This window comes from Choloepus didactylus, chromosome 4 (genome assembly GCF_015220235.1).
Source record: "Choloepus didactylus isolate mChoDid1 chromosome 4, mChoDid1.pri, whole genome shotgun sequence".
In the NCBI taxonomy this organism is placed as follows: Eukaryota; Metazoa; Chordata; class Mammalia; order Pilosa; family Megalonychidae; genus Choloepus; species Choloepus didactylus.
This window is the reverse complement of record NC_051310.1, coordinates 141382472-141403709: the sequence shown is the minus strand read 5'-3', so window position 1 is coordinate 141403709 and position 21238 is coordinate 141382472. Positions and strand designations below refer to the sequence as shown.

Here is a 21238-nt window from a genome sequence, read left to right as displayed (position 1 = left end):
AGTCCCCTATGTCTGTGGTCATGTTAGCAACCATGGAGGTGGGGTAGGCGAATACCCCTGCATTCTCCACAGGCTCCTCAAGGGGGCACTACATCATTTTTTTTTGTTTGTTTTTTGTTTTTTTCCTTGTTTGTCTTTTTTCTTTTTTTTTTTTTTTTTAACTTTCCCTTCTTTTTTCAAATCAACTGTATGAAAAAAAAAGTTAAAAAGAAAACAAACATACAATAAAAGAACATTTCAAAGAGACCATAGCAAGGGAGTAAGAAAAAGACAACTAACCTAAGATAACTGCTTAACTTCCAACATGTTCCTACTTTACCCCAAGAAAGTTACATACTATAGCAACATTTCAGTGAACTTGTTCCTACTACATCCATCAGAAATTAACAGACCATAGTCATTTCTGGGCATCCCCAGAACGTTAAATAGCTTATCTGTTCTTCTTGGATTATTGTTCCCCCTTCCTTAATTGCTCTCTACTGCTAGTTCCCCTACATTCTACATTATAAACCATTTGTTTTACATTTTTCAAAGTTCACATTAGTGGTAGCATATAATATTTCTCTTTTTGTGCCTGGCTTATTTCACTCAGCATTATGTCTTCAAGGTTCATCCATGTTGTCATATGTTTCACCAGATCGTTCCTTCTTACTGCCGCGTAGTATTCCATCGTGTGTATATACCACATTTTATTTATCCACTCATCTGTTGATGGACATTTGGGTTGTTTCCATCTCTTGGCAATTGTGAATAATGCTGCTATGAACATTGGCGTGCAGATATCTGTTCGTGTCACTGCTTTCCGATCTTCCGGGTATATCCCGAGAAGTGCAATCGCTGGATCGAATGGTAGCTCTATCTCTAGTTTTCTAAGGAACTGCCAGACTGACTTCCAGAGTGGCTGAACCATTATACAGTCCCACCAACAATGAATAAGAGTTCCAATTTCTCCACATCCCCTCCAGCATTTGTAGTTTCCTGTTTGTTTAATGGCAGCCATTCTAACCGGTGTTAGATGGTATCTCATTGTGGTCTTAATTTGCATCTCTCTAATAGCTAGTGAAGCTGAACATTTTTTCATGTGTTTCTTGGCCATTTGTATTTCCTCTTCAGAGAACTGTCTTTTCATATCTTTTGCCCATTTTATAATTGGGCTGTCTGTACTATTGTCATTGAGTTGTAGGATTTCTTTGTATATGCAAGATATCAGTCTTTTGTCAGATACATGGTTTCCAAAAATTTTTTCCCATTGAGTTGGCTGCCTCTTTACCTTTTTGAGAAATTCCTTTGAGGTGCAGAAACTTCTAAGCTTGAGGAGTTCCCATTTATCTATTTTCTCTTTTGTTGCTTGTGCTTTGGGTGTAAAGTCTAGGAAGTGGCCTCCTAATACAAGGTCTTGAAGATGTTTTCCTACATTATCTTCTAGGAGTTTAATGGTACTTTCTTTTATATTGAGATCTTTGGTCCATTTTGAGTTAATTTTTGTGTAGGGGGTGAGGTAGGGGTCCTCTTTCATTCTTTTGGATATGGATATCCAACTCTCCCAGCCCCATTTGTTGAAAAGACCATTATGGCTCAGTTCGGTGACTTTGGGGGCCTTATCAAAGATCAGTCGGCCATAGATCTGAGGGTCTATCTCTGAATTCTCAATTCGATTCCATTGATCTATATGTCTATCTTTGTGCCAGTACCATGCTGTTTTGGCAACTGTGGCTTTATAATAAGCTTCAAAGTCAGGGAGTGTAAGTCCTCCCACTTCGTTTTTCTTTTTTAAAGTGTCTTTAGCAATTCGAGGCATCTTCCCTTTCCAAATAAATTTGATAACTAGCTTTTCCAAGTCTGCAAAGTAGGTTGTTGGAATTTTGATTGGGATTGCATTGAATCTGTAGATGAGTTTGGGTAGAATTGACATCTTAATGACATTTAGCCTTCCTATCCATGAACATGGAATATTTTTCCATCTTTTAAGGTCCCCTTCTATTTCTTTTAGTAGAGTTATGTAGTTTTCTTTGTATAGGTCTTTTACATCTTTGGTTAAGTTTATTCCTAGGTACTTGATTTTTTTAGTTGCTATTGAAAATGGTATCTTTTTCTTGAGTGTCTCTTCAGTTTGTTCATTTCTAGCATATAGAAACATTACTGACTTATGTGCATTAATCTTGTATCCCGCTACTTTGCTAAATTTGTTTATTAGCTCTAGTAGGTGTATCGTTGATTTCTCAGGGTTTTCTAGATATAAGATCATATCATCTGCAAACAATGACAGTTTTACTTCTTCTTTTCCAATTTGGATGCCTTTTATTTCTTTGTCTTGCCGGATTGCCCTGGCTAGCACTTCCAGCACAATGTTGAATAACAGTGGTGACAGCGGGCATCCTTGTCTTGTTCCTGATCTTAGAGGGAAGGCTTTCAGTCTCTCACCATTGAGTACTATGCTGGCTGTGGGTTTTTCATATATGCTCTTTATCATGTTGAGGAAGTTTCCTTCAATTCCTACCTTTTGAAGTGTTTTTATCAAAAACGGATGTTGGATTTTGTCAAATGCTTTTTCAGCATCTATTGAGATGATCAATTGATTTTTCCCTTTCGAGTTTTTAATGTGTTGTAATACATTGATTGTTTTTCTTATGTTGAACCATCCTTGCATGCCTGGAATGAACCCCACTTGGTCATGGTGTATGATTTTTTTAATGTGTCTTTGGATTCGATTTGCAAGTATTTTGTTGAGGATTTTTGCATCTATATTCATTAGGGAGATTGGCCGGTAGTTTTCCTTTTTTGTAGCATCTTTGCCTGGTTTTGGTATTAGATTGATGTTAGCTTCATAAAATGAGTTAGGTAGTGTTCCATTTTTTTCAATGTTTTGAAAGAGTTTGAGTAAGATTGGTGTCAGTTCTTTCTGGAAAGTTTGGTAGAATTCCCCTGTGAAGCCATCTGGCCCTGGGCATTTATTTGTGGGCAGATTTTTGATGACTGATTGGATCTCTTTGCTTGTGATGGGTTGGTTGAGGTCTTCTATTTCTTCTCTGGTCAGTCTAGGTTGTTCATATGTTTCCAGGAAATTGTCCATTTCTTCTACATTATCCAGTTTGTTGCCATACAGTTGTTCATAATATCCTCTTATAATTTTTTTAATTTCTTCAGGATCTGCAGTTATGTCACCTTTTTCATTCATTATTTTGTTTATATGGGTCTTCTCTCTTTTTGATTTTGTCAGTCTAGCTAGGGGCTTGTCAATCTTGTTGATCTTCTCAAAGAACCAACTTTTGGTGATATTTATCCTTTCTATTGTTTTTTTGTTCTCTATGTCATTTATTTCTGCTTTAATCCTTGTTATTTCTTTTCTTGTACTTGGTTTAGGATTGGTTTGCTGTTCATTTTCTAGCTTCTTCAGTTGATCCATTAGTTCTTTGATTTTGGCTCTTTCTTCCTTTTTAATATATGCATTTAGTGCTATAAATTTCCCCCTTAGCACTGCTTTTGCTGCATCCCATAGGTTTTGGTATGTTGTGTTCTCATTTTCATTCGTCTCTATATATTTAGCAATTTCTCTTGCTATTTCTTCTTTAACCCACTGATTGTTTAGGAGTGTGTTGTTTAACCTCCAGGTATTTGTGAATTTTCTAAGTCTCTGATGGTTATTGACTTCTAATTGTATTCCATTGTGGTCAGAGAATGTGCTTTGAATAATTTCAATCTTTTTAAATTTATTGAGGCTTGTTTTATGTCCCTGCATATGATCTATTCTGGAGAAAGTTCCGTGAGCACTAGAAAAGTATGTGTATCCTGGTGATTTGGGATGTAATGTCCTGTAGATGTCTGTTAAATCTAATTCATTTATCAGATTGTTTAGGTTTTCAATTTCCTTATTGGTCTTCTGTCTGGTTGATCTATCTATAGGAGAGAGTGATGTGTTGAAGTCTCCCACAATTATTGTGGAAACATCAATTGCTTCCTTTAGTTTTGCCAATGTTTCTCTCATGTATTTTGTGGCACCTTGATTGGGTGCATAGACATTTACGATTGTTATTTCTTCTTGCTGAATTGCCCCTTTTATTAGTATGTAGTGGCCTTCTTTGTCTCTCAAAACATCCCTGCATTTGAAGTCTATTTTATCTGAGATTAATATTGCTACACCTGCTTTCTTTTGGCTGTAGCTTGCATGAAATATTTTTTTCCATCCTTTCACTTTCAATTTCTTTGTGTCCCTGTGTCTAAGATGAGTCTCTTGTATGCAACATATTGATGGTTCATTTTTTTTGATCCATTCTGCGAATCTATATCTTTTAATTGGGGAGTTTAATCCATTTACATTCAACGTTAAAACCGTGAAGGCATTTCTTGAATCGGCCATCTTATCCTTTGGATTATGTTTGCCATATTTTTCCCTCTCTCTATTAATATCCTTTATTGTACCCATACCGAATCTCTTTAGTACTGAACCTTTCTCCAAGTCTCTCTGTCCTGTCTTTGTTTCTCTGTCTGTAGGGCTCCCTTTAGTATCTCCAGTAGGGCAGGTCTCTTGTTAGCAAATTCTCTCAGCATTTCTTTGTCTGTGAAAAATTTAAGCTCTCCCTCAAATTTGAAGGAGAGCTTTGCTGGATAAAGTATTCTTGGCTGGAAATTCCTCTCACTCAGAATTTTAAATATATCGTGCCACTGCCTTCTCGCCTCCATGGTGGCTGCTGAGTAGTCACTACTTAGTCTTATGCTGTTTCCTTTGTATGTGGTGAATTGCTTTTCTCTTGCTGCTTTCAGAACTTGCTCCTTCTCTTCTATGTTTGACAGTGTGATCAGTATATGTCTCGGAGTGGGTTTTTTTGGATTTATTCTATTTGGAGTTCGCTGAGCATTTATGATTTGTGTATTTATGTTGTTTAGAAGATTTGGGAAGTTTTCCCCAACAATTTCTTTGAATACTCTTCCTAGAGCTTTACCCTTTTCTTCCCCTTCTGGGACACCAATGAGTCTTATATTCGGACGTTTCATATTATCTATCATATCCCTGAGGTCCATTTCGAGTTTTTCAATTTTTTTCCCCATTCTTTCTTTTATGCTTTCATTTTCCATTCTGTCATCTTCCAGGTCACTGATTCGTTGTTCAACTTCCTCTAGTCTTGTACTATGAGTGTCCAGAATCTTTTTAATTTGGTCAACAGTTTCTTTAATTTCCATAAGATCATCCATTTTTTTATTTAGTCTTGCAATGTCTTCTTTATGCTCTTCTAGGGTCTTCTTGATTTCCTTCATATCCCGTACTAGGGTCTCATTGTTCATCTTTAGTTCTTTGAGTAGCTGCTCTAGGTGTGTCTCTTCTGGTCTTTTGATTTGGGTGCTTGGGCTTGGGTTATCCATATCGTCTGGTTTTTTCATATGCTTTATAATTTTCTGTTGTTTTTGGCCTCGTGGCATTTGCTGACCTTGATAGGGTTCTTTTAGGGTTTGTAGACCAGTTGAAGTCCTTATCTCTAATTTATCAGATCTACAGCTTCGTGGAGTACACTTTCTCTAACTAACCAGCAGGTGGCGTCCACGAGCCACCTGTTCTCCACAAGCCAGATCTCCCCTGCTTAGCCTTTTTGGTGAGTGGGGGAGTGAGTCTTGTGGGGCCCAATTGGTGTCCCAAGCTTGCGTGTGTAGTTGGTGTTGCCTGCCCTGTATGTGGGGCGTGTTTCTGGGCAGTCGGGGAGGGGGGGTGGCCCTAACAATCAAATCTCCCTGATGATCCTAGAGTTTTAAAGCTACTGCAATAGTCTAATCCTTCAGTTCAGTCCTGCCACAGTTTGTCTCTGCCACTGACCCACAAGTCTTTGGTATTGGCGTATGGCTCCTGAGACTTGCAAGTGGGCCCCTCTTCCAGGCTGTGCACCCCGGGTCCTCTGTTGAGGGATGACTGTGCTATGTCGCAGGTGAGTGCCGTCCCCCCAGGGCAGTTCTGGGCTGCTGGGCTGTGTTGGGAGGCTCCCAGTCTGCTCAAATGATGGCTGAATAGGGCTCTGTTAATTCACACTGCTCCCCCTTCCCAGCTCTGGGACATTCAGCTGAGGTTGCAGGGAAGGCTAATGTCCACGCCCAGTTTTGTGGTGTGTGCCTGTTATTTGAAGCACTTCCGTCACACTGGGTTGTCTGGGGCAGCTCTGGGCTATGGGGCTGGCGATGGGCAGGAGTGTTTCCTGTCCACCAGGATGGTGGTTGTGAGCGGACACCCCCCTTTTCTTGGGAAGTTGTGTTGTTTAGTGAATTTTCTCAGCCACTGGATTATTGCCTTTTGTCTCAGAGCTCTCTTAGTTCTGCTCTTGACTTGACGTGCCCAAATTTCAATTCTTTGAAGCTTTCTGTATTGAGCTTCTTAGAGTAATTGTTTTAGAAAAAGCAAAAAGGATTTAAAAAAAAAAAAAAAAACGGCCCTCCTCAGAGATCTAATGGGTTATTGAAATGCTAATAGACAAAGCAACCAGGGCCATTAAGGAAAGGTGCCCAGGGCAGAGAGATCAGCCTTGCTTCGGGATTTGCATATGCGCCTCAAGGCCTGATCTCCGCCCTTTCCTTTCTGTGTTCACCAGAACTCCAAAAATCCTCTGCTTTTATTTTGGAGTTTTTCGTGTTGTTTTTTTTCTATGCCTGTCTCCTCTCTGCTGGGCTGGCTGCTCTCAGAGTCTCTGGTGTCTGGCCTCAGTCTATCTATGGTTGGAGTTTGAATCAGTAGAATGAGTTTCCGGTAAGAGCAGCCACTGCAATTCTCCCTTCTCCTTCCTGGAGCTGACAGCCCCTCCTCCCCCGGGACTGAGCCTGGCAGGGAGGGGCGCGGGTCCCCTGGCCGCAAAAACTTACAGATTTCGCTGATCTCAGCAGTTCCACGTTTTCATGAGTGTTGTATGAAGTATGCCCAAAGACAGATTGCTCTGTGGTGTCCAGTCCACGCAGTTCCTGGCTTTTTACCTACTTTCCTGGAGGAGTAACTAAAACATACAGCTCACCAGTCTGCCATCTTGCCCCGCCTACACAATTGATTTTTATATATTGATCTTTTATCCTGTCACTTTGGTCAACTCGTTTATTTAGTTCTAATAGATTTTTAGCAGATCCTTAGGATTTTCTAAATATAAGATCATGTCGTTTGCAATAAACATTGTTTTACTTGTTCCTTTCCAATATGGATGGCTTTTATTTCTTTTTCTTGCCTAATTGCTCTGGCTAGAACTTCCAGTACAATGTTGAATAGAAGTGGCAAGAACAGACATCCTTGTCTTGTTCCTGATCTTAGAGGGAAAGCTTTTAGTCTTTCACCATTGAGTATGATGTTAGCTGTAGGGTTTTTGTAGATGCCCTTTATCAGGCTGAGGAAGCTTGGGAATCTTTTTAAATATATGATGCTTGGACCCTGTCAGTAAAGGTTCTGATTCAGTAAATCTGGGGTGAGGATCTGGTATCTGTAGTTGTAAAAAGGCACATAAGATTCTGATCTATAGCCATTGTTGAGAACATCTGCCTTTTCCTGATTGAGGTATCTTATGCTTCATGCTCTGCAGACCTATACTACTGTTCTCATTTTCCGCCTCACCTGAGAGCCTTGAGGTTAACATCATCAGTTCCTTTAATTTAATATTCCTAGCTAGTTCTTTTGGGTGTTAACAGAATTTCATACACTATTTTGTGAAGTATTAAGTTTAAGATGCGATATTAAGATTTATTTTCATCTATAAGGAGTATAAGCTACTTGAGATCCTAACCTTGCTAATTTCCTTCCTCATCATAGCAAAGTAGTGCTCAACATAACTGTAGATGTCCCTTATAAGTTATTTTTAGCCTCTTTTCCCAATGTCATTTTTTTAAAATCAATCACTTTATAGTCTTGCTATTGGTATTGTTCCTGTATTTTGTCAAAACATGTAATAAATAACTCATTTTGACCCATATAGTGAACAATATTTATTTTGCTTCTTTTAGGACACCATGTAAAATTGAACCTAGTATAAACCACATTCTAAGCACCAGAAAGCCTGGAAAGGAAGAAGGAGATCCCCTGCAAAGAGTTCAAAACCATCAGCAAGAGTCTCAGGAGAATAAAGAGAAGATGATGTATTGTAAGGAGAAGATTTATGCAGGAGTAGGAGAGTTCTCTTTTGAAGAAATCCGGGCTGAAGTTTTCCGGAAGAAATTAAAAGAGCAAAGGGAAGGTATGTATACTGACCTATTTCAAGTTTGTGACAGTAACTTAATTGTAGGAAGATTAAGTCCCAGGAAAATTGCTCCATTGTTTGTACCTTTGTGATGCTTCTATATTTGTACTATTTCTATCTGTATTTTAACTGTAACTCCCTTTTCTGCTTTCCTTGAAAACCCCTGGGGGAAAAAACTGAGTCTGTGTTCAGGTATAAAGGAGGACCTACAACTTCTCTATTTAAAAAAAAAAAAAGGAAATAAAGGAGAAGAAGCTATGAACAGTAGGAACACTTCATATCCCCCAGTGCAATAGGCAGACAGTGATGATCCCTGACATGCACGTATGTGCATGCCGTGCCTCCCCCATTAGATGCTTTCCCTAATGTTGCTTGACATATTTCACTTGGCCTTTGATACACTGCCTTAAGTTTCTCCAGGAGCTCATTTAGGTTAACATACTCAGTCACATCTCGATTTCAGTCACTTAGGTGATAGTTATTTGTATTGTTTGTTAAAAACATCATCTTCTTTCTAAATGAAGGTAAGCTTTACTATAAATTGAGAAACTTGGAATTTTGGGAGGATGCTTCTGGAGCCTGGAGTACTTGGGGGCAAATAATAAGAAAGTGAGGCATATGGAGAGGATTGAAAAAGAAGGTGCAGAAATAAATTCTATCTATTTAGACATTTTAGCTAGGACCTATATCAAGAAAGAAGGAAGAAATGTCTCTTGATTATTCAGAATAACCTACTATTGTAGCTCAGCTCTCTTAAAGGATGAAACATTTGTTGGGCTAGCTGAGAAATGTAATCATTATTTCTGAGGAAAATTATTTCGGAGGTATAATTATTTCTGAGAAATTATTTCTGAGGAAAAAATCATTTCTGAGCTCCAAGTGACCAGTTAGTTGGAAGCAAACTTTTGTAAAACACACTTTTAGTAAGTTTGGGATTGCCTCCATTTGTTACATCAACTAGTAATGGTAAACAAGTACCTACCAAGATTGACAAAAGTACTCTAGGCTCAAATAATATATTGGAATAAGAAACCTGTGTGTCTAGGTAGGAGAGAGGAATGGATGGAAAGGAAGGAAGGAGTTGAATGACGCTTTTAAAAATTGGAAACCACCCCAGCAAAGACATAGACTGGAAGTATAGTTAAATATGGGCTGGAAAAGGAACTCAGTACCTAGATAAACAGCTGGCCTATACCCAATGGAAATAAAAGTAAGATGAAGATGCATTTTGTTCTCAGCTAGCCGAAGAAGAGCATCTATTTCTATTGGAGTTATATTGGATTTGAATACGTAAAACAGGTATTGACTTCTGAGGATTTTTTTTTAATACGCGTATCCTAAGCTGGCCTCTGAATCTAGTTCACGAGCCTGTAGCTTCCCACCTGTGTATAGTTTGTATCCTTGAAAATCCTCCTGCCTGTAACAAAGTGGGTTCTTGCTGCTGTTGAAAACTGGCTTCAAAGACTATTGTTGATTACTACCCTCATTCAGGGTCTTAGAAGATTGACAGACTTTCCTGTGAGGCCTTTAGCCGCTGTGCTTTTCCTAACCTGCCCAGCATGTGGTGCCTGTCAGCCTGTCACTCCCAGCTGGTGTAAAGAGGTGTGGTCCCTTTAGGTTGTTTCTGTTTTGACTGTTTCTCCCCAGGCCCTGGGGTCTGAGTTCTGAAGTCCTCTTAGGGAAGAAACACCCCCTAGGGAGTTATCTTCTGCATTTGAATTACTCCTTTGTCTAACACTGTTAACTCCACCCCTGTCTGGGTCAAAGTGCTGCAAACTGAAAATGGTTAAGGCTTTCTCTACTGAGCCATTCAGGTTGAGAGAGAAAAAAAGGGAAAGAAAGCCCATTCTCAGAGCCAGTCCACAGCTCCCCACTCTTGCTTGTCGGTCAGAAAGCACACCCACCCTTCTGGGCTCCCTTTTCTGGGGTACAGGCTCCCTTTCCTGGGGTAAGGTCAGTCATCTCTAAAAGCCTTCGTATTTTTTTTAATTATTATTATTAATTTTTTTTTCCCTGTCATCCCTACCTCCTCTCCACTAGGAACAACCTCAGGGTACTTTGCTGCTTGTTAGGGATTTGTCTATGTTTGTAGCTTGTATTCAGCAGTCCACATTTGTTAATTAAAACCCCAGTTGGAGCTAGGTTGAGCTATATCTGCTTGCTCCAGGAATGCTGTTTTCTACCACAGCAAGGTCTTGCAGCTCAGCCTGCCATGGGGGGAGGAGGTTCCCAGTGCAGTTCTACAGTTTTTACTTACAGTTTTTATGCTGCTATCTCGGCCATTTCACCCAATCCAGGTTGGTATATGATGTGTGGACAGTCACAGTTGTCCCCCAGCTGTTGTTCTGGATTATTTGCTAGTTCCTGGTTGTTGCTCCAGGGGACTAACTAAATTCCACACCTCTCTATGCCACCATCTTGCCCCTCCCCATGTCCTCCAATTTTTTTTTCCTACCTCCCGACCCTCCTTAGTTTTCTCACTTGAGACTTTCCTGTCACTCTGCATTATTCATTAATTAAGCTCCTGGGTCAGTGTCTTTCCTTCCACGCCTACTCTATCCATTACAATGACTTCTCAATTCTTTGACCACATTACCTCCAGTGATTTCTTCCTCAGCCCTATTCATAACCTCCTCCCATGGTCTTATTATTGATCTTATCATCCAATAACTGTACCATTGCAGAAATTTCAAAGATCTATTTGTTGACTACTACCTTCTCTTCTATCTAGCTCATTTGCTTTAGGACTCTACTCCTGGAATTCTTTGACCTCTTTGAAATCTCGAATTCATCCCTATAGCTTTGTGTTTGCTTGTTTGTTTGTTTGTTTACTGTTCCTTACCATGCTTATGACCTGCCATCCTTCTCAGCTTAGAATCCATGATCTCTTATTACAATCACTGCAAATGTCCTTAACCCCTTTATCCCTGTTTTATACACCTAAATACAACCTCAACCCTGGTTAAATCCAACTACTTGTTTATTCTGTACCTGTATCCAAGCGTTTTAAATGTGCTTGGAGAAAAATGCAACTGTGGTTTGGTCTCACTTTGAATTCATGACCACAAATCTCAAATGCCTGGCAGTCTTATTACAGTTCCCCAGTGGTTAATTTCTGTCTACCAAACAACTAATTTCATTTTCTCTCATCTTTTCAAATATTCTATACTCTTTACCCCTCCTCAGCTGATTGTTTCATACTTCATTGAGAAAAGAGAAGCAATCTAGTGGTAATTCCATTTACTGTCACCAAATCTATCATCTTATCTGCAGCCTTTATCCCATTTTTTTTACTCCCTTTCACAGCAAAATTTCTTGAGATTTGTAATCAGTTATATTTTCTTCACTGTCCATTATTTTTTCAACCTTCCTTTCCATCTGTTCCAGTGAAAGAGCCCTGGTCATGGTCACCGGAAACTTTCCATTTTGCCAAACCTAGTGGCCATTTCTCAGTCCTGATCTTACTTGACCTCTTGACAACATTTGGCATGTTGATGCCTCTCTTTATGAAATGCTTCTCCTGGCTTCCTCCTTGGTGTGTATTCCGTCTCAACTTCTTTTACTGCTGTTCTTCTCATCCAGGACAGAGTCCTAGACTATTCAAATTCTATTCACTTTCTACACCTATCTCTAGGTAATCCCATTGGATTAACTATTCTTTACAAGTCACGGACCTTCAGGACATTTCACCTGAACTCCAGGCTCCTATTTAGTTGCCTGCATTTGTTTGTTCTAATAGACATTTCAAACACAACATAACCTAAACAGAATTATTTCTGACACATACCATATTCCAACACACCCATGTACTTTTTCCCCCCAGGCTCACCCATCTCCATAAAAGGCATCACCATGCACCCAGTTGTTCAAGCCAAAAAAATCTAAAATTCACACTTGATCCCTCTTTCCTTTCTGTTCCCCCACATCTAATGAATAATAAACCTATGTAGCACCACCACCAAAATATATCCCAAATCTTTCATTTATCACCATTTCCACTATTACCTTATTCTAAACAACAATCTCTTAGGTGGACTCCTCCAACTAGACTTTCTGCCCTCATTCTTGTTCTACCACAAATCTATTTTCCTCATAGCAACCAAAATGATCTTTTAAAAAAGTAAGCTGGTCATGTCACTCCTTTATATAAAATTATCCAATGATATTTCATTGTCTTAGAACACAGTACAAATTCTTTATTCATATTTTCAAAGCTCTACATGAGCTGGCCTCTGCTTACCTCTCCAACTTCATCTTTTTACTGTTTTCCTTCTTTCTATGCTGCAACTTTGCTGGATCCTTGAACACACCTAGGGCCTTTGTGCTAGCTACTCCCTTAGCTTAAAATCTTTCCCCATATTTTTATATGATTGCCCCCTTGTCATTGAGGTGAGAGCTTTAACATCACTTCATCAGAATGTGCTTCACTGATCACTCAGTTTTAATATCCCCTGACCTCATCCCCTTACTCAGTCATACATTCTCACATCACTTATGTTATTCTGTTGACACTGATTATCCTAATTTGTGTGCACGTTCTTTTGGGTGGTGTACGTATGTGTTTGTCTTCCCCCAAGTAAAATGTTAGTGTCTCATGGACCTTCCTTCTAGTATGCACCATTGAAACCTAAGAATTCAGAGCTGTGCCTCGTGTATTTTATTTTTTGTTGACTGAATATATAAAAGAATAGAGACCTAGACTGCATGTTAAGGTCTTTGCTCCACTTGTTCCACTGAATAAATTGCTATGAGGAATAACCCCTCAACCAACTTACTTTCTAGCGGAGCTTCTGACCAGTGCAAAGAAGAGAGAAGAAATGCAGAAACAGATTGAAGAGATGGAAAAAAAGCTAAAAGAAATCCAAACTATTCAGCAGGAAAGAATGGGTGATCAGGTAATTCTTCTTTTTTTATTCCACAAAACCAAAAAATTTTGAAACAAATGAAAACAAAATAAACATATAGAAGGTAAAAGTCCTACCAACCCCTATTCAGAGTTTCTGGTAGCTTCTTACCCATTGGTAGCAGCAAAGTTGAACAGGAAAGTAATTTGACAGGTGACTTCAAATGCAATTTATGGCATGTGACAGAAGTGATACAATTTATTGTCTTAACTATATTCAAAATATATTATTTTGTTACTTATGACTTTAGCTTTTTATTCTAGTTACTTTCCATTAAAATGGGGTTAATCCCTTGTTTTGGTTTGTTTGAAATGTTTTTTTATTGTATGTTTTAAAAAATTTTTTTTATATAGTTAATAGTTAATTAAAAGAAAACAATGAAAAAAATGGGGTTAACTGAAGAAATTCAGCGTGTCTTTGGTACTGCTCACTTGAGTACAACAGTACCAGTTTATACTAGAAACATTTTCAGAAAGCACTTTATATGGTTAGTGGGTATCTATGGAAAGAGTCTGGTAAAGCTAATATTGAAGCTAGAGCTTGAGAGTAGGTAGCATTTTCTAGATGGGAGGGACATGCTGATTTTGTTTATTTAATGCAAACAGCAAGAAGAGAGGGCACCCACAAAGGAAATGGCTGAACTGAGAAATGCTTCTGAATCTCGGGAAACGAGAGGAATGGCTCTGTCTAATTCTGTTTGTCCAGTGAACTCTTGTGCCAGGTAGGACCACATTGGTTGAAGGGATAATACTTACAGAAGGCATTTACAACCAGCCTTTGACTGTCTTGGTGACTTGAAATTTCCTTGATTTTTTTGTCTTTGAGACATGATTTTTGTAAGTCTCTGTCACAACACAAGCTTTGATACTGATAAGGAATACAGGGTACTGACTTTTTTCCACTAAAAAAAAAAATGTTTCTTGTAGAACAATCAAATATAAGTAATTTTTAAAAGGTAAAATTCATCCCATTTCTAACACCAAGAGATGACTTCTGTTAACATTTTGGTATAGCTCTTCTTTTGTGTTCAGTTTTTGTTTTTTAAAAATGACAGTCTAACATTTTGCAGCCTACTTATACTGTTAATGTAACTTAACATCTATTTTCAAATATACTTCTACAACATTTTTAATGACTGAAGTTTCCACTTCTTAAAGAATTTGGGTTGACACTACTAGAATTTAATGAAAAAGCCTCTTGAGGTCTTTTGAGGATTAAACCATTCTTTGTGTGGGTACTGGGTACTTGTTTTAAAACAAGTTTCTTCACAGGGAAACTTCACTTGCAGAAGACATTTGGCAAGAACAACCTCACTCTAAAGGTGAGTTGGATGAAGAACTTTGCTGATCAAGTGGAAAATGCATGCTGTTGTAATAAACACATTGTGTGACAAATGATAAATACTTTTCTTACTTATGGTACAGGGAGCTGTAAGAAGGCAGAAAGAGGGAGAGTATTTCCATAAGATTTCTTCAGTGCTTTGAAATATTCAGTATAAATGTAATTGTAAATTTATACTAACTACCAAATAATTTTCCACAATAGCTACTGTCCACTAAGTTATTGTTAGTATCCTGCAGCCGAAGGAAAGTGTTTTTTGTTTTGTTGTTTTGTTTTACTTTGTTTTTTAGAAAAAGTTTAGAACAGGAACTATATCATATTCAACTTGGTTCTCTTTCCATTCAGAAACATGCTAAAAGTGATATAAACATAAATAGCCACTTATAAGTAGTCTTGCAAAAAAAAAAAAAAAAATTGAAACCAAATCTAGTTAACCTCTAATTCTAACCACCAGTTCATAGAAAATACAAAGCCTAGAGGAACATATTAAGTAACAGAGGAGCTTTTAGAGGCATTTCCACTAATCACAGTATATAATCTTAACTCTACATCCCCAATTCAAACAAACTTAAGGGAAAAAAAATTGTTTAAGAATTGGTAAAAAGTGAAAGCTCTGACTGGATATTTGATACTAAGACATTATGTTAAAGGTATGATCATGGTATTGAGATTATGCTTCTTCTAAAGAGCCTCTCAGAAATATGTATTGAAATATTTACAGTTGAAATTATATGATGTCTTGGATTCACTTCAAAGTAATCTGGGTTGGGGCAGGATTGGGGAGGAATGGCAGTGGTGGGTTGGTTGGGGGTATAGATGAGACAAGATTATCCATTGTTAAATTATTAAAAGCTCTCTACTTCTCTCTGTTTGAACATTTCATTATTTTCTAAAAGCAGATTGCCTTCCTGCTTTTAAACAGAAAGACCAACAACATAAAATATTAATTTATCTAGTAGTGTTGAAGAGTAGAACGTTTACTTAGAGTATGATTCTAGTCTCTTTTTTTATAGGTCCCAGTATACCTTTCTCTATTTTTGATGAGTTTCTTCATTCAGAAAAAAAGAATATCAGGTTTGATTTTATTTATTTATTTTTAATGCATTTTTTAAATTGTGAACTTCAACATATATACATAACAGTGATAACTTTCAAAGTACAATTTAACAAGTAGTTAGAGAACAAATTTCAAAGAATGTCATGAGTTACAATAGCTTTCTGTAACTTCAGCTATTTCCATTATTGTAAAATATAACATACATACAGAAAGGTTAACTTTCAACGTATAGCTCAGCAAGCAGTTATATAGGTAGTTTGAAAAACTGTTGTGGGTTATAGTTCCACAGTTTCAGTTCTTTCCTTGTTATGCAATATAGAGTATATAAAGAAAGATGAAGACTTTCAAAGCACAATTCAGTGAGTAGCTATAGAACAAATTTCAAAAGATGTTATAGGTTACAGTATTACCATGTCATTTACCTACTTCCAGTTATTCCAACACCTCAACATCTAAATATGTATATATTTATATAAAGTTTCCATATTCATAGACCTTGTTAAATCTTATCTTGTTTGTTGCTACCCCTTCCTCTCACTTAGTCTTTCTCCATCTTCAGGGATGTCTAGGCAGTGAGCACCCTAACTTGTTCATATTGAAAGGGGGTGTCAACAATATGGGGAAGGGCGCTGCATCTGATTGTTCTTAAAGAGGCTGTTGCCTCTGGGTTTTAGGACTTGTCTGGCTTAGGAACACTCTGGTGGATTTAAGTTTCTGAGAGAGAAAACTTAGTGATTGAATCTTTTATAGAATCTCGGACAGGGACGTAGGTATTTTAGGGACTACTTTTGGTAAGGGCATGGCTTACTGTGGCCATTTGGGATGTCTAGCTGGAGCTTGCATAACAGAAATCTGCAGGATAGCCTTTCAACTCTATTTGGATGATTTTATTTATTTTTGCTTAAAAGATTTTCTATTATAAATGAAGATAAATTAGATTTTTTTTTTAAGTAATTAAAAAGTGCTGATTAGAGCATATTTTTTTCCAGTCCTCCTGCAGATCCCCCACAGTTGTTAGCCCAACGAAGACCCCTTGCAATTCTCAAAACCTCAGAAAGCATCGCCTCAAATGAAGATGTGTCTCCAGATGTTTGTGTAAGGACCAGTATCCCTAAGTTAATATACCTGGGCTAGTGGATTGTTTCATTCAATTCTCACATAAGTTTAGGATTAGAATTAAAATCACTGACTTGAAAGAAGCACCTAAAGTGATGCGCAGCATCATTAGTCATTACAGAAATGCTCATACAGAACCACAATACAATGCCATTTCACACCTACTAGGATGGCTATAGTCAAAAAGATGGACATTAACAAGTGTTGACGAGGATGTGGAGAAATTGGGACCCTCATAATTGCTGGTGGGAACTGAAAATGGTACAGTTGCTTTGGAAAATAGTTTAGCAGTTCCTCAAAATATTCAACATAGAATTACCATATGATCCAGCAATTCCCCTCTTAGGTATATATTCAAGGGAATTCAAGACATGTTCATTAAAAAAAAAAAAAAAAAAACTTATACGCAAATATTCATAGCTTTACTCAAAATAGCTAAAAAGTAGAAACAACCCAAATCTACATCAACTGATGAATGGATAAACCATGTGGTATATCCCTACAATGAAATATTATTTGGCAATAGAAGGGAATTAGAGTACTGATACATATTAAAACACGGATGGACCTTGAAAACATCATGCAAAGCAAAAGAAGCCAGACACAAAAGACCACATACAGTGTATGATTCCATTTATATGAAATGTTCAGAATGGGCAAACCCGTAGAGAGGGGAAATCAATTAGAGATTGCCAGAGAGTAAGAGAAAGAAAGTTAGATTAAAGCTGACTCCTGTAATAATTTAGCCTGTCCCTGATCAACTGAACCGAGAATCACTGCTTCCAAATCCAGACTGTCTGTATTCCCTGGTGTGGTATTCTCCACAACAGTATGTAATTAATTACTCTTCTACATCATTGTCTTTTCATAGCAGTCAGTATCAGTAGACTAACTATCAGAATTTCCTAGGGAAGTATTTAAAACAATGTGCTTGGGCTTCATCCCTGGAAATTCCACTTCAGTATAGCTGGAATGGGGCTTGAGCACCTTTAGTCATAAACTTTTCTGGGTTGCTGAAATTTATGCCTAATAGCATATGTGCTATAATTTCACTTGTTTAAAAAACTCCATTGTTAAATGCTTGTGCATATATCCTTCCAGATATATATGACAACGGTGGTTGCCTCTAGGCAGTAGGATTGGCGAGGGCCAGAATTGAGGGCAAAAGGGAGACCTTTTCACTATATATCCCTTTTTTTTAAATTCTATTTTATTGAAATATATTCACATACCATAGTCATCCATGGTATACAATCAACTGTTCGCAGTACCATCATATAGTTGTACTTTCGTCACCCCAATCAATTTTTGAAATTTTCCTTACACCAGAAAGAATAAAAATAAGAATAAAAAATAAAAGTAAAAAAGAACACCCAAATCATCTCCCCCCATCCCACCCTATTTTTCATTTAGTTTTGGTCCCCATTTTTCTACTCATCCATACACTGGATAAAGGGAGTGTGAGCCACAAGGTCTTCACAATCACACCATCACTCCATTTAAGCTACATAGTTAAACAATCATCTTCAAGGGTCATGGCTACTGGGTTGCAGTTTGATAGTTTCAGGTATTTCTTCTAGATATTCCAATGTACTAAAACCTAAAAAGGGAATATAGTGCATAAGAATGCCCACCAGAGTGACCTCTCAACTCCATTTGGAATCTCTCAGCCACTGAAACTTTATTTTGTTTCATTTTGCTTCCCCCTTTTGGTCAAGAAGATGTTCTCAATCCCACGATGCCATGTCCAAACTAGTTGACTTTTAAAACCATGTACATATATTACTTTTGAAGACAAAGTGATATTTTAAATGCATAGTAAAAGTATTAGATTAGGTAATAGTATTTCAGGTGATTTTTTTTCTTATTAATACTTTGTATTTTCCGTATGTTTTAGGATGATCATGAATTACCTTTAAAAATATTTTTAAAAATTATGTGGCATAGAGGAGGAAGGCTTGAAAACTAGGAAGACAGCAGATTATCAGAACATTTTCTAGGCCAAAGGCAAAAGAAAACTAGTATTGGTACTCTAGTTCTTAGGTGAAATTGGTTGGGGAAAAACATCCAATGTTTTTTCTCATGTGGAAAAATCCCACACAAGACTTTCCTCACAGTGTACTTTTTGATAAAATATAGTTTGCTGTTTTCAAGAGACTGAAAGTGAAAGGATGGAAAAAAATATTCTACACAAGCTGCAACCAAAAGACAGCAGGGGTAGCTACACTAATATCAGACAAAATAGACTTTAAATGCAAAGATGTCATAAGAGACGAAGGACGCTATATATTAATAAAAGGGACAATTCACCGAGAAGAAATAACAATCATAAATGCACCCAATCAAGAATCTCCAAAATACATGAGACAAACATTGGCTAAACTGAAGGGAGCAATAGACATGTCTACAATAATAGTGGGAGACTTTAATACACCGCTCTCTTCTATAGATAGAACAAATAGACAAAGGGACAATAAGGAAATTGAGAGCATGAACAATATGATAAATGAATCAGACTTTCTGTTTTTTGTATATAGGGCATATTCGGAATTAAAAGGGTGTATAATGCCCCCCCTCCCAAAAAAATAGTTTACATTTTGTCTCAAGTGTTTATAATTTGCCCTTTTAAATTATCTTCCCCTAGAGATACTGATATACTCTTCCTGTGCTCTATGTTGGAAGTCACTGATCTGATGTGTGTCTCTAAGTAAAAAATAAGGTCTGTTTATATGATTATTGAAATAGTTCAGCAATACTTTATATGGTCTTTATTTCAGGATGAATTCACAGGAATTGAGCCTTTGAGTGAGGATGCCATTATCACAGGTTTCAGAAATGTAACTATTTGTCCCAACCCAGAAGATACTTGTGACTTCGCTAGAGCGGCTCATTTTGCATCCACTCCTTTTCATGAGATAATATCTTCAAAGGATCTCCCTTCTGATCCTGAGAGACTCTTACAAGAAGAGGATCTAGATGTAAAGACCTCTGAGGAGCAGCAGACTGCTTGTGGCATTGTCTACAGTCAAACTCTAAGCATTAAGAAGCTGAGGTGATTGGGTATTACAGATCTCACAAACCATATTGTTTCATTGCTTCCTTATTCTGTGTGTGCTTGTCAGTTATAGCAATCACTTACCAAGCTCTTAATATCTGCCATACACTGTGCTAAGTGCTTTGCATAACAGTAGGGCCTAATAGGCAGGGGCAGACATTCTGAGCAAAGACTTGTGATAGAATGAGCAGGTAGTGAATAAAGGGTTTCTGACTAATTCATATTTTATTTTATAGTCTATAAAATCATTTTTCTTTCCTAGACACATTTTTTATATTGGCTTTGTTCAAAATTTACTACTATAAAGAAGACCCATAATTTTGATAACCTATGAGGTTGCAATGATTAGGGCCTAAATAACTAGAGAAGTGGTAGATAGGCAAAAGGCTTTTTTCCCCAGATAAAGAGTCATTGGGATTTAGTGATTGATTTGGATGTGAGGGTTAGAAAAAAGTAAATTTGATGGTTATGAGACTAAGAGGTCTGGGAGGATTATGGTACTTTCAAGGAAACTGAGCAAAGTGTAGATGATTGAGAAAGAGAATGCATTCATTTTTTTTTCTTTACTATTGAGTTTAAAATAATGACAAAATTTTTCCTTGACCAACTTTTTATCCTATTTACTGTCATGTATCCACCTTTGGTTCCCATTTTCCTCTCTCAGCCTTTTCTTAAGTAAAATGTCCAGAAAAGGGATGAAGAGGAAGAAAGTTAGTGTCTTAGTCAATGTTCCTCAATAGTCTAGAATAGATATAGAATAAACATTTACTATAGATTAGGTAATTAAATGTAAATCCAGAAATCTGATGCTGGGCATTTTTTATTAACCAGGATAAATGAAGTTACCTAGATTCTGATTATGAACCTATTTTGTTTTCAGGTTTCTGTTCAGGAAAATAATGGACTTTAAAAATGATACTACTGAATACCAATTAAAATTATAACAAAAATAAGTTGGTATATGTTATCCCTGTTAGGGCTGACTCATTTGTGGTTTTTTCAGCCCAATTATTGAAGATAGTCATGAAGCAACTCACTCTTCTGGGTTCTCTGGATCTTCTGCCTCAGTTACAAGCACCTCTTCCATCAAATGTCTTCAAATTCCTGAGAAACTGGAGCTTACTAATGAGAATACAGGTAGGATTAGTTGTATGTATGACTTGCGAGCAAACATCTGCATCCATGCTTATTGAACATTTGTTTATATCAGCAAATTGAACTATATGTTTTCTTCCCTAGAGAAGTTGCCATAAATTGTGAAATTTCTAGAATAAATTAGTACCACTGAACTCAGTATCATAAAGACCTATAACAGAATACTATAGTTAGACTAGCGGTATTGATCATGTAATTTTATTTTTTTCATCTCCTCTATTATAGTATCCATTTTAAATGTTACATTTCTGGGTGATGTTTTTTCAACTTTTTCCCTTCCCCCAGAAAACCCTACTCAGTCACCCTGGTGTTCACAGCATCGCACACAGCTACTTAAATCCCTACCAGAGTTAAGTGCCTCTGCAGAAATTTTTGTAGAAGATAGACCAATGCCTAAGTTGGAAATAGGGAAGGAAGTTGAATTAGGTAA

The 21238-nt window shown here is 37.4% G+C and overlaps 1 protein-coding gene across 2 annotated transcripts in view; it reads left to right on the top strand.

The window, feature by feature from the left end:
• BUB1B (BUB1 mitotic checkpoint serine/threonine kinase B) overlaps window positions 1-21238 on the top strand; it is a 67679-nt gene that overhangs the window by 36196 nt on the left and 10245 nt on the right. For both annotated transcript variants that reach the window (XR_005216481.1, XM_037834320.1), the window contains exons 9-17: window positions 7948-8177; window positions 12963-13075; window positions 13690-13805; window positions 14356-14405; window positions 15439-15499; window positions 16472-16577; window positions 19376-19650; window positions 20657-20790; window positions 21094-21234. Coding sequence is in view for 1 of the 2 variants with exons in the window: in XM_037834320.1 (XP_037690248.1) it covers window positions 7948-8177; window positions 12963-13075; window positions 13690-13805; window positions 14356-14405; window positions 15439-15499; window positions 16472-16577; window positions 19376-19650; window positions 20657-20790; window positions 21094-21234 (1226 nt within the window). In the remaining variant the exon portion in view is untranslated. The remainder of the gene's footprint in view (window positions 1-7947; window positions 8178-12962; window positions 13076-13689; window positions 13806-14355; window positions 14406-15438; window positions 15500-16471; window positions 16578-19375; window positions 19651-20656; window positions 20791-21093; window positions 21235-21238) is intronic.